This window comes from Punica granatum, chromosome 1 (genome assembly GCF_007655135.1).
Source record: "Punica granatum isolate Tunisia-2019 chromosome 1, ASM765513v2, whole genome shotgun sequence".
Taxonomy (NCBI): domain Eukaryota; kingdom Viridiplantae; phylum Streptophyta; class Magnoliopsida; order Myrtales; family Lythraceae; genus Punica; species Punica granatum.
The window spans coordinates 52,933,806-52,945,200 of record NC_045127.1 but is presented as its reverse complement, the minus strand read 5'-3'; the positions used below and the strand labels follow the sequence as shown (position 1 = coordinate 52,945,200).

The 11,395-nt window shown below is 45.5% G+C and overlaps 3 protein-coding genes across 3 annotated transcripts; 2 read left to right on the top strand and 1 right to left on the bottom strand.

The window, feature by feature from the left end:
* The first annotated feature begins 716 nt into the window (after window positions 1-716).
* Window positions 717-4,704, top strand: LOC116192860 (putative U-box domain-containing protein 50). Its single transcript, XM_031521546.1, has 9 exons — window positions 717-1,058; window positions 1,301-1,413; window positions 1,705-1,850; window positions 1,948-2,368; window positions 2,446-2,586; window positions 2,849-3,376; window positions 3,483-3,876; window positions 3,974-4,278; window positions 4,429-4,704. Exons 1-9 carry the CDS (start codon window positions 896-898, stop codon window positions 4,633-4,635), a joined length of 2,418 nt encoding a protein of 805 aa, XP_031377406.1. The 5' UTR covers window positions 717-895; the 3' UTR covers window positions 4,636-4,704.
* A 183-nt stretch (window positions 4,705-4,887) lies between these two features.
* LOC116192861 (nicotinamidase 1) lies at window positions 4,888-7,266 on the top strand. The gene is made up of 6 exons (XM_031521547.1): window positions 4,888-5,285; window positions 5,387-5,572; window positions 5,954-6,137; window positions 6,236-6,369; window positions 6,454-6,639; window positions 6,931-7,266. The coding sequence occupies exons 2-6, from the start codon at window positions 5,414-5,416 to the stop codon at window positions 7,009-7,011; spliced, it is 744 nt and encodes a 247-aa protein (XP_031377407.1). The 5' UTR covers window positions 4,888-5,285; window positions 5,387-5,413; the 3' UTR covers window positions 7,012-7,266.
* Window positions 7,267-7,586: 320 nt separating this feature from the next.
* LOC116192859 (protein NETWORKED 2D) lies at window positions 7,587-11,135 on the bottom strand. The gene is made up of 2 exons (XM_031521545.1): window positions 10,811-11,135; window positions 7,587-10,564 (listed from the first exon to the last, which is right to left on the bottom strand). Exons 1-2 carry the CDS (start codon window positions 10,905-10,907, stop codon window positions 7,821-7,823), a joined length of 2,841 nt encoding a protein of 946 aa, XP_031377405.1. The 5' UTR covers window positions 10,908-11,135; the 3' UTR covers window positions 7,587-7,820.
* Window positions 11,136-11,395: the final 260 nt, after the last annotated feature.

The following is an 11,395-nucleotide window of genomic DNA, read 5'->3' as shown; positions in this document are numbered from 1 at the left end:
AAGCGCTTGGGAGATTTATAACCCGCTTCACGCGATTAATGTTTCCTTAAGAAAGCTCGTCACTATACTTGACGTATCATCTGCGGCATAAAAAATATCTTCAGCTCGGTCCGCCTTCTGCATAATGCCAGTCTTCTCGGGGACCCTCCACCACCAGAACGGCTTACTGAAGTATCAATGAGCTGTGCCTGTCTTTCTCTGTGATGTGTAATGCTGGACCCATTTTCTCACAATTGGTCGTCTGAATTCGTTCACGCTGTGTGCAACATTTTGGAACTTCCCGTATAAAAGGAAGCGGTTAGGATGAGCGACACGATGATTTAACACTTTGGTACGGATAGTAGACGATAATTTTCCGGCTTTGTTATGTTCGGCGAGGGGCTTATATGTGCCTTGGTATCATATCACGTCTCCTTCCTCTTCCCAGCCCCCCTGATTGCGTTGCGTGTGGGAGGCCATCGCAAATCAAACAGGACACCAAAGAAAAGTCAAAAAAAGCATCAATCAAAATCATCGGAAAACAAACTTCAGTATTTGACCCCATTTTTGCCACACCCAATTCCAAAGTCTCTTTGCCATCCCACATCAGAGGGAGGATTATCTATTTGATTAATCCATTAATTATTTATTCATGTAATCATTTATTTGTGCGACCAAACAGCTAATGAACAACTTTTTGTAGAAATTTCCAACAAAAACCTTTGAAAAAATCGGAACAAGCAGCAGTCCCTTTAACCTTTTCGTTCTTTACCCGAAGGCCTATTCACACTTCGCCCCGTCGTGTTTGAACCTGTCCTTGTCATGGTTTACTTAGGTTAGGCCGTTTAAATGGCCTTATGTTGCAAGTCAGCAGCAGCTCTGGCCAATTAGCCGATCATTAACAGCGAGGGAGTTAATGGAGAAGATCTACGTTGCTGTTGGGAACGACCTGCAGGAAGGCTTCAAGACCCTGGAGTGGGCTCTTCGGAAATGGCTGCCCGCCGACAACCCGATGATCGGCGGTGTAGTTCTTGTACACGTCGTGCGCAACGTCTCCAATGAATTTGTTTATGGCCCATGTAAGTGCGAAAAGAGATAGCATTTCCTTTTTCTGATGATGGGCTCCCAGCAAAACTATCTGGGCCCGAGAACGCTGCACGAGCTCATGGAACCCTGCAAGTGAGTCTTAGGAGCCGGACTCGACACGTGCCGCTCGGTCTTCAATCCTTTGACCGATGAATCTATCTGCGGTTTATGACCGTGATCTTATTAACTGATAAGTGCTCGAGATAGGAATCTTATGACAGTTTTTTTCGTTCAGTTGGGAAATTTCCTGCAAGTTCAGTCAGTGACAAGATGGTGGAAGTCCTGAAGAAGCAACTGCAGGATGAGACTGAGAGTCTCTTGCACAAGTACATAGCTTTCTGTGGCCAGGTCAGTTTCCCGTATTGTCACATCTCCGTTTTTCTGATTTTCCGTTCTCTGCTTTATGAAGTTTTCATTCACTAGTGTGTGCGCTATATTCCATCCGCTATTGGAATTCCGGATGTGGATACTTGCATTGTTATGTACATTCCGCATAATTCATTCCGGATGAGAATAGATGAAAAATGCGCTGTCACACATTTATCGGGCAGTAGAACTGTTTCGTTTTTCTTCTCTATTTCCTTTCGTACTGCATTAGAGCTGTAAGTTACGACCATTCCAACTTGTGATCGTATGAAGGTGAAGGCAGAAGTCGTAAAAATAGAAAAGTACGATGAGCCGATTTACAAGCTCCTCGTCGACTTGATCTCTGGACTCCACATGACAAAGCTGGTCCTTGATCTTACTTTCATCAAGGCCACCGCCTCCTCCTCCTCATCCTCGCGGTATATATATCTCCAAATAATAATCATCACGATTACAATTCTCAACAGATACCATTTTTTCATTTCCACTGAATGAACCAATACGTACCATGCTCAGGAAATCTAGAGGTGTGATTAGGGGATCATTTTACATTCACCACCACAAGCCCGAATTCTGTGAGCTGTACATAGTGTGTGGAGGGAAGCTGGTCCATCTCAGAGAAGAAGATGCCGAAGGCGTCACTGAGGACGATCAAGGCATGATGATTACAGCGAAGATGAGAGATAAGCGTAGCTTCAAAGGTTGGCTCGAAAAGATGATGTTCCCTGACAGTTACAGGGCCCCTCTGCCAACGAATCAGTTGGATGATACTCCAAACAAGTGGGAAGACCATGTCCAAGAAATCGAGAGCTATTTCCAGCAATTGCTGTCCTTAAAAGCCGATGAAGTTAGTAACCGTGACGATGATACCGGCAGTGGGCAGAACAACCATACTGATTCAGCTTCACTAGCACGGGACGATCCTAACTCTGATATGGTATGAGATTTTTACTTCTCGACTGACTTGGTTACATTGTCATATACTTTTGTTGGAATAATTCGAACTCCGACCAGAGTGCTGCGGATAAGATTGAAACTCTCAAAAGGAGGATAGAGGAAGCCCACCAGACAATCGAACGAAAGCTAACAGAAGCTAAGATTCATGCAGAAGGCCGGTTAAAAGCTGAAAGGGCAATTCGCTTATGCAACCAACAGGTAAGGTATCAGTTTACCTTGATATCTGATTCCTAGTATTCTGCTGAAGTATCTGGAAAGCTAATGGCGTAGTATGTTCCTTAGCACATTGATTCCTATCACATTGTTTAGTCGTTTTAGTTTACATTTACCCAACGAAGTTAGGAATCCACATTGAGGCAGGTCTCAAAACATTGAGACAACTTTAACTACTAGAACTGAATCAAATTTTACATTTTTTGTTTGAATGAACTGAAGGGTGAGTTTCACTGTCTTGTTTCAGATTGAGGACCTTGGAACGTGCCTAAAAGAAGAGAGATCAAGCCAAGCTTCCCTTCAAAAAGACTTGGAAATGGAAAGAGAGCAGCTCCAAGAAGTTGTGACAGACACCATTGAAAGCAAGAGGAGGCTGAACTCGCTCGCACAAGTCCAGATCGAACTCTCGAACAAGCTCCGAATGTCGATGCTCTCGAAAGCGCAAGGTGAAGCCCGTCTAGAGAAAGCATTGCTCATGAGAGTGGAGCTGGTGCGGGAGATCGAGGAGTTGCGGCGACAAAGGGATGTGCTCCGTCGCAGGATTGAGTTCTGCAAAGAAAGAGATGCAATCGGAATGGTCACAGGGCTGAATGAAGTCAAGTTTGGAAATAGAGAGTACACGACAGAGAATATCAGGTTGGCCACCGACAATTTCTCCGATCGTCGGAGGATAAAATCAGCAAGACATCAGAGAAACATATATAGAGGACGGATTGACCATGCTACGACCGCGATTAAAATTTGCAATTTGGCACTAGAGGCTTTTGAGAGGAAGGTAATGAAAGAAATCTCATATGGTGTTATATGTATTGAGATTAAAAGTCGGCATCACCAACTCAGTTAATGGATTTTACTGACATTGATCATCTTTTCTCTCACAGGTGAGATTACTTAGCCAAATTAGACACCCGCATGTGGTCGCGATGGTCGGCTTCTGCCGGGAGCTAAAATGCATTATCTTCGAGTACATGCATAATGGTAGCTTACAGGACATACTGAATTCATCAAGCAAGAGAAGTAGAGATTTTATGTGGCACGACCGCCTGCGAATTGCTCATGAGATCAGCTTAGGTCTGGGCTTCCTTCACTCAGCTAAGCCGAGGCCTATCATCCATGGGCGCCTCTCTCCATCGAACATCCTCCTCGACCACAACCTCATAGCGAAACTCGGTGGTCTCGGGCTCCTGAAATGCGCCAGTGAGAATGATGTGAAATCGGATATTCAAGCTTTTGGGCTCGTCATGCTGCATCTTCTAACCGGAAGCAGTTGTGCAGGTAATGTGCGATGAAAGGTTTCCTATAGATTACTCTGAGTGATGTCTTCAGATATCGGTTTTTTTACATTATCACTAAGGCATTCTCCACCCGGCAGAGCTATTTGAGGAAGCAAGAGAAATGGACTGGGGTGTTCTCGCAAGGGTTCTAGACGAGAGAGCCGGGGAATGGCCGGAGGGTCTGGCGGAACGCTTCGGTGAAGTAGCTATCAGATCTATATCGATCGGCAACAATGGGCCCGGAGATTCCAGGATGGCCGCCGTGATAGAGGAGCTCGGGGAGATGAGAAGAGAAGCAGAGGCACATTTGGCAATTCGGATGACTGCAGAAGAGACCAGCAACTTACACGGATCGGATGACTTGAGGGGTGTCCCCAGCGGTTTCCTTTGCCCAATATTTCGGGTACAGCTCTTTCCTTTCGCCTTAGCTAACTATCAAATAACTTCAAACTTCCTGTTTGATTCGGAATTCTGTCAATCCACCCGAGGTTTCATTACTTTTGATATCTATCATGAGATACTTACCGATCAACGCGCATGATGTGGGGAGCAGGACATCATGAAGAATCCGCACGTAGCAGCAGATGGATTCTCGTACGAGCTAGAAGCTATACAGGAATGGCTATGGACGGGGCACGGCACGTCCCCCATGACTAACTTGAGATTGGACCACAAGTTCCTCACTCCAAATCATATCCTGCGCTCCCTCATCCGGGACTGGCAAAGCCAGCGATCTGATACTATGTCTCTGGAAGATTAGATGAGTCTGAAAAATCTCGTGTTCGTGTAATGACATCAAACTCCCAAGATATAAATTCGCATTTACATATACCCGCGAGCTATAGAATAAAAAAGAGTTTTCACAGCAAATTGAAGGGAAAAAGAACATCGAAAGTTCCCGATTGTTCGTGTAATCCGTTTCGTTCCCGCGAGCTGACAAGCAACACAAACAAGCAAGCAACGGAGCCCTGGCCAAAGAAGACACCCAGCAGATCAGAACAAATGGAAAATCTCAGTCCTTTTATTAATTAAAATTAAAAAGCTTTCCTTTTCTATGTTCTTAATTAAAAAACCTTCCTTTTATATCTTCTTTGAGCTAACAAACACGCCAGTGGTGACAGAGTGAATGCAAGGTCAAAGGGGGCAGCTTCTTCCACGGGTTATTCATGAAAAAGTCTTTTTTATTATTTTTTTTGGGCGAATCATGAAATAGTCTTTTTAATTGCAAAGTAGTCTCTTCACAGAAAATGGCAGTGAATCTCTCCTTTTCTTCTGTTTTTGGTGGACAGAATTGATTTTTGATTTTGTGGAGGTCGAGGAGTCAATTTCGAGAGGGCGAAGAAGTCGGGCGTAGGAAAGGATCCAAACTAACAAATATTCATAACATATTCATTGAACCCAGAAAGAAAGGTCCCAACTTTTCTCAGAATCTGCTGGAAAATTTGTTGGGTTTGGCTCAGTTGGTCTTCCCTCCATCAGTGTTGGATTTTTTATTTCTCTGTGACTTTCAGCCTCATTGAGGAAGAGGGAGGAGGAGGATGAGGAGGAGCAACGAGATGGTTTCACCGACTGTGGATTTGCTGAAGGAGCAGCTCCCCGTGCAGCAAGAACCTCTGGTCCTGTCCGGGGATGTCCGGACCGGCCTTGTCCTTGTCGACGTTGTCAACGGCTTTTGCACGGTCGGTGCTGGCAATCTGGTAATGCTTTCGACACTCTCACGCCTTCTTCTCCTTCTCATTTCTTGGAATGACAACCTTCTCAGTTCTTCCGGCGACTCCATGTCGTCTCCGGCGAAGCTCTTTCCGTGTTGTTTTCGGAGTTTCAGATCTTGGATATCTTTTTTTATGGAAGGGTCTAACTAGCTCCTTTTAATTAGATCTTGCTTCATTCTGCGAACCCAACAAACAATTTGGAATTTGCAGAACCTCCGTGCTTCATAGTTCCTTGAATGATTAGCCTGCAAACTATTGTTGTTGCAAGGACTTTCTCTCAGCCTCACTTTTCGTGTTGTTTCGAAATTTTTGTTGCCGTGGTGTTTATGTTGGACTCATAGTTTTGTCTCTCGTCCTACCGGTTAGGCTCCCAAGCAGCCCAATAAACAGATTGCTGGAATGGTTGCCGAGGCAGTTAGACTCGCCAGAGCCTTCTGCGAGAGGAAGATGCCTGTGTTTGCATTCCTCGACACCCATCACCCAGACATTCCCGAGCATCCTTATCCTCCCCACTGTATTATAGGAACTGATGAAGCCAATCTTGTGCCTGGTACTTTCCTGTTAACTCACGATGAATCAACCAACTAACATAAAAATGCTGTCATTAGTGACAAGTCTGCTGACATCACTCTCCTCTGGAAACCACAGAGCTGCAGTGGCTAGAAAACGAGCCGAACGCCACACTTCGCCGCAAAGATTGTATTGATGGCTTCATTGGTTCCATTGAGAAGGATGGCTCCAATATATTTGTTGATTGGGTGCAGCGTCATCAAATCAAATCAGTTAGTATTTCTCTGGAAAGGGATCCATTTATATATTTTGTAGTTTTCTTAGGCACCCCACTTACCGGTCCCTTTTGGTTGAAGGTTTTGGTGGTCGGAATCTGCACTGATATATGTGTTCTTGACTTCGTAAGCTCAGCATTCTCTGCGAGAAATCGTGGAATTCTTGCCCCTTTGGAAGATGTGATTGTATACTCGCGTGGTTGCGCTACTTTTGATCTCCCAGTTCATGTCGCCCAAGCTTCTAAGGATCTTATTGCGCATCCCCAGGTATTTCTTGGTCATTAATCTCTTACAATGATTTGATGTCAAGCTTCTTCATTGGGCTTCTTCATTGACTACTCACCCTAATGCTTGTACTTGTACAATTTAACACGGTCTGGTCTTTCGTGATTGTCCCCATCACTTCTAGCAATCTGCCCTGTTCCATTAGGTTGAACATCGGAAGTGCCACGCTCATTAAACTAGCCTCTGACTCTCACTACTCTGTTCCTGTTTCTATTACTTTTCCTGCTTCATCTTCCTTTCTGATTCCCTGTATACTTTTTATTCTCTCCACAGGAACTAATGCATCATATCGGTCTCTACATAGCAACGGGAAGGGGAGCGAAGGTAGCATCGGAGGTTTTATTTGCAGCGTAAATGAAACATGTCTCAAGTAATTGGACACAGTCTTGGTCTCTGTTGGTGTCATGGGAGAACTTGTAGATAGAGAATGTCAATTCAGTGCTGCAAATAACGCTATCTTCACATTTACAATTCGTACAAAATAACTTTTACTTATCCCCGCTGCAAAAATACTTTCCTCATAGCTGAATCAGCAATGGCTCTTCTTCTCCCTAAGCATTGAAAACTTTGGCTTTTGAGGAACTCAGAACAAAACCCCGGTGAAAATGATTGTTCTTGTGTCCTTTTCTTTTCAGTTACATGGGGAGACTCATAGGCTTAGTACGTTTGTTCTTATGTCCTTGCTCGTCGTATCTTTATAATCAATCTTTGGGCTTGATTGAAGGCAAAAGGATTGAGGGAAGTAGATCTAAAGTGGAATAGTATCTCAAAATCGAGTTATGTACGACCGATGAAAACAGCATTTGTCTGCTGGTTCTGACCCGATTTCCTAGTTATCGATTTCGCAATGGAAGCAATGAAGGTATCGAGGAAATTTGGACCACAATGACAAGAAAACTATATATATATATATATATATATATATTAGATTTTCTCTGGAAGAAGGTGTAAATACATCCAGAATGGTACATTTCTGAATCTGTTGTTTGCTGTCTTTTAGACAATCAATGAACAAATCCCTTTGCCGTCGTCTGACCAGAACAGACTGCGATGTGAATGTCACACGGTGATCTATCCAAAAGGGAAAAAAAAGAGAGGAAAGAATCGAGAAAGAAAATGTTATGACTAAAGAAAAATAGGTGAGGTAGTTGCACAATCTACGCTCAGAATGCTGCTCTAAAGCCGTTGTACTTCCTATGCATTGCTGGGGTCATGCAGGTGAATATCGAGGACCTGTGTTTTTTGGGCTTGACACCGAAGATGAATGACCTCAAGGGGACTCTATTCCGGCTCCCTGAGTGGGGAAGCTGGGGATTCTGAGGGTTTGGCCCTGCAAAGCCGAACTCCTCATTTAGCCTCGCAAGTGTCTTGTCGACCTCAAGCTGGAGCACTGCTATGTGGTCCAACCCGGCCTGGAGCTCCTGCGCGACCTTGTTGTTTTCCTGCTTCATGTTGAGGACCTCTCCTTGGAACTTGGCAGCTTGGTAGCTCGTGAACCTGAAGTCCTCTTCCTCGGCGCTCGTCTTCAGGGCCTTTGTGATCTCCTCCTGGATGTTGCAGAGTGAGGAGAACCGCTTCTGTTGCTCATCCTTTAAGTGGACACACTTATCCATCCAAACGTTGAGCTCAGTCTGAATTTCGCTCAGATGCTTGTATATCGGCTTTATATCGGACTTAATGGAGAATGCCCTGGAGCGACTCCCCTCCTCCTTTCGTTTCTCCTCTAGCTTCGATAGCTCACTCCGCAGATCCTCAACCGCTGTCTCATACTTCTGTATCTGATGCAACGCGGCACTGAAACGGAGCCAGAAGTCCAAGTTCTCCTCCAGCAGCTGATCAATGTCCATTCTCAGTTTCTCTTCGATCTCTGAAGTCAGGCAAGACTGATCAACAAGAACCATTTCAATATGTCCCTTCATCGCTGCAGTTTCCAAGGTTTCACTCTGACTGCTCGAGGCATTTTTCTCCTTTGCATCCTTGCCCTCAGCTACCACAGTCTGCAGAAGGCTGAGCTTCTCGCACAACGCTCGAATCTCTTCGTCCTTGGTGGCATTGGCGCTCTTCAGTTCCCTCAGCTGCACGGCCGAGTCATCGGAGGTCCCATCTTGATTCTTCTTCTCCACCTCAACGAGCTTCCTCTTGATTTCCTTGAAGTTTCGGAGAGTCGCGGTGTACTCTGCAAGCAGAGTCTTCTCCCGATTCTCCATCCCTTTCATAAACATTTCCTGCCAATTCGGTTCTTCGGGATCTCTATCCTGCTTTTGTGCCGCCAACTGGGAGGAACTGTTAGATGTCCGGGATGGACTCAGTTCCTTGACTTCGTGCTGTCGTTGCGGCTCAGTAGAATTGTCACTAAAGTCATTGGGCCCGCCCTTCCAATTGGGAGGAGAGGGATTCGTCTCCTCGATATGCGCAGCGGGTTTAACCACATGCTCGCTTACTTGTGTGTTAACATTAACAACTTCGGTGGAATCAGCACTCGGACTTGGCACTTCTCTTTGCTCTGCAGACTCTTTTTTGTGTGTTGAACCCGAGACTCCCGGCTCCTTGAGAACTGCAGGTTCCTTAACTGAATTTCCAGATTTATGTTTTTTCAGTGGTTCTGTTTTCTTAGGCAGCGAGGCGACCTCCTGCTCGTCATCAGGTTTAACAAAATGCACTTTCTCAGAAAGATGCTCGAGGTTGCAATCAGCTTCAGTGAAGTGAGTTTGGAGATTGAGGTTCTGGGCCTTGACACTGGCATTTAGATCCCGGACATCGCTTAACTTCTCCTCCATCTCCTTCATTCTAGTCTTCACGCTATCCGAACCATTGATGAGAGTCGCCTTGTCATCCTCGAGGATCTGGATCTGAGACTGAAGATCATCTGTCTCCGTCCTTAGCCTTTCTATAAATGCGGTCTGGGATGAAACCGCCGTCTCCAGGCTGATCACTTTATTCACAAGCTCGTCGATCTTCTCAGCCATCTCTGTCACTGTCAGAGATGCCTTCTGCCCCACCTGGAAACGTTCCTTAATCTTCTCCTCCAATGCCTTCAGCTCCTCCCCCTCCTTCATATCGTTTAACTCCTCAAATGATATGTCAACATTCTGGGAGTGTTCCTGCTTTGCTTCACCCGGTTGCTGGTCAGAAGCAACCTCTTTCCTCAGAGACTCGAACTTCTGCCAAGCCTCCTTGATCCTCTTTTGCTCCTTCTTTGCCTCCTCAGCCGACCTCCTCTGCTTCTCCCTCAAATCTTGCAACGTCTCCTGGCACGATTTTAGGGCCGCTGCGGCCATTAGGCTACGAGCCTCATCGTCCTCAATGACCATTCCCTCCCCAAACTCATCTTGTAGAGTCGAGACCTCCACCTGCAGCTCAGTAATCTGCTTCTCGATCTCCCAATATTTTGCAAGCCTGTCCTCGTAGGAACACTTCACGAATTCTTTCACAGTCTGCAGCGCGAGAATGTCCTTCTGGAGCTTGTCAATCTTCTCGAGTGCCCCGGGCTTTGTCAGGCCCGATTTCGAAACTGCTGGGGCATTTGCTTTCTTCCCAGCCTTATTGGACCGCAGCTTCTTCACACCGGAAGACAGGATGCTCTTGAGATCCTTGATGGGGGCCTTTGGGACCTTGGGGATGTTCGGCTTCAGGTTCTCTGGGGTCCTCCTGGGGATGTCGTCGTCGTCGTCATCCATCTCAAACTGGACCTGGTCAGGGAAGACTGAGGCAATTGTGTTGTTGGCGTTCTGGAGCTCGGTCGAGATGTGGTCATACCGCTCTGCTAAGGCCCGGTAAGCTCGGAATGACTCCTCTACAAAGTATATGAGCTCAGGCCTCTTCTTGTAATACATTTCTGCCCTCTTAGCAAAGGAGTCTCCATCTTCTTCGATGAGCTTAAGCGTGTTCGCCACCTTTTCCTCCATATCTGCCATCAGATTCAAGCATCAAGCCATCCATATGTTCAAGAACAGCGACAACAGTAACAACCAAATCTAGAATAGGAGATTAAGTAACAAATTTTCACTTATATGTTCGAAACAAACTGGATTGGACATTGATTCGACAGATGACCTTAAAATGGTTTTAGTCTAGAATGTTGATCGACCAATCAATGCCCAACTTTCCTGGCATATTCCCATTCAATCCATTCCGAATGATCGGCGGTACGTACCTTGAAGGTTCTGTTCGAGCCATTTCGATTGCTTGGTCCTGATATGACTGGCCCACCACCAGGAATACGCATTGCTCGCAGCTCGCTGCAGCATCATCGTGTCGGGCGTCGATCTCCCCGGCTCTGTGAGTTCGATCTCTCTCTCTCTCTCTCTCTATTCCAAGTCACATATCACCAATCAAGAAATGCTTGATGATGAAGGAAGAGAAAGAGAGAGAACGTCTTTCTTTGTCCAAAGACAGAGAAAAGGCAAAATCTTTTAGGAAACGTGCAAACACAAAGGAATTGGTGCAGAGGCAGTCAGTCGGTACTTTCTAATTATGTGATGATGGAGGGGAGCAAACCTCGCTCACATCACAACGGGGCATGTCCCTTTCTTTTTCCTTTTTTCTTTAATTATTAGTTTTTGGATAATTAAATCATTAATTTTATTATTAATAATTCAGAAAAAGAGTAAATGGAGACACATGGCTTGGTGGAATTTGCCAGGTTGGGGCGTTCAGCTGGTCGGCCTGGCCTGCCTCCTTTCTGTGCTTTGGACGGCTTTTCCAATAGAAATATGTTTCTTTATATGGAATCAGATCT

Coding starts and splice junctions, on each gene's coding strand:
- LOC116192860 (XM_031521546.1), top strand. CDS start 896: ATGGAGAAGATCTACGTTGCTGTTGGGAACGACCTGCAGGAAGGCTTC. Junction 1,851..1,947: donor TCCTCCTCCTCATCCTCGCG/GTATATATATCT, acceptor TACCATGCTCAG/GAAATCTAGAGGTGTGATTA. Junction 3,377..3,482: donor TAGAGGCTTTTGAGAGGAAG/GTAATGAAAGAA, acceptor TTTCTCTCACAG/GTGAGATTACTTAGCCAAAT.
- LOC116192861 (XM_031521547.1), top strand. CDS start 5,414: ATGAGGAGGAGCAACGAGATGGTTTCACCGACTGTGGATTTGCTGAAG. Junction 6,370..6,453: donor AGCGTCATCAAATCAAATCA/GTTAGTATTTCT, acceptor TTTTGGTTGAAG/GTTTTGGTGGTCGGAATCTG. Junction 6,640..6,930: donor ATCTTATTGCGCATCCCCAG/GTATTTCTTGGT, acceptor TTCTCTCCACAG/GAACTAATGCATCATATCGG.
- LOC116192859 (XM_031521545.1), bottom strand. CDS start 10,907: ATGATGCTGCAGCGAGCTGCGAGCAATGCGTATTCCTGGTGGTGGGCC. Junction 10,565..10,810: donor GCTCGAACAGAACCTTCAAG/GTACGTACCGCC, acceptor ATCTGATGGCAG/ATATGGAGGAAAAGGTGGCG.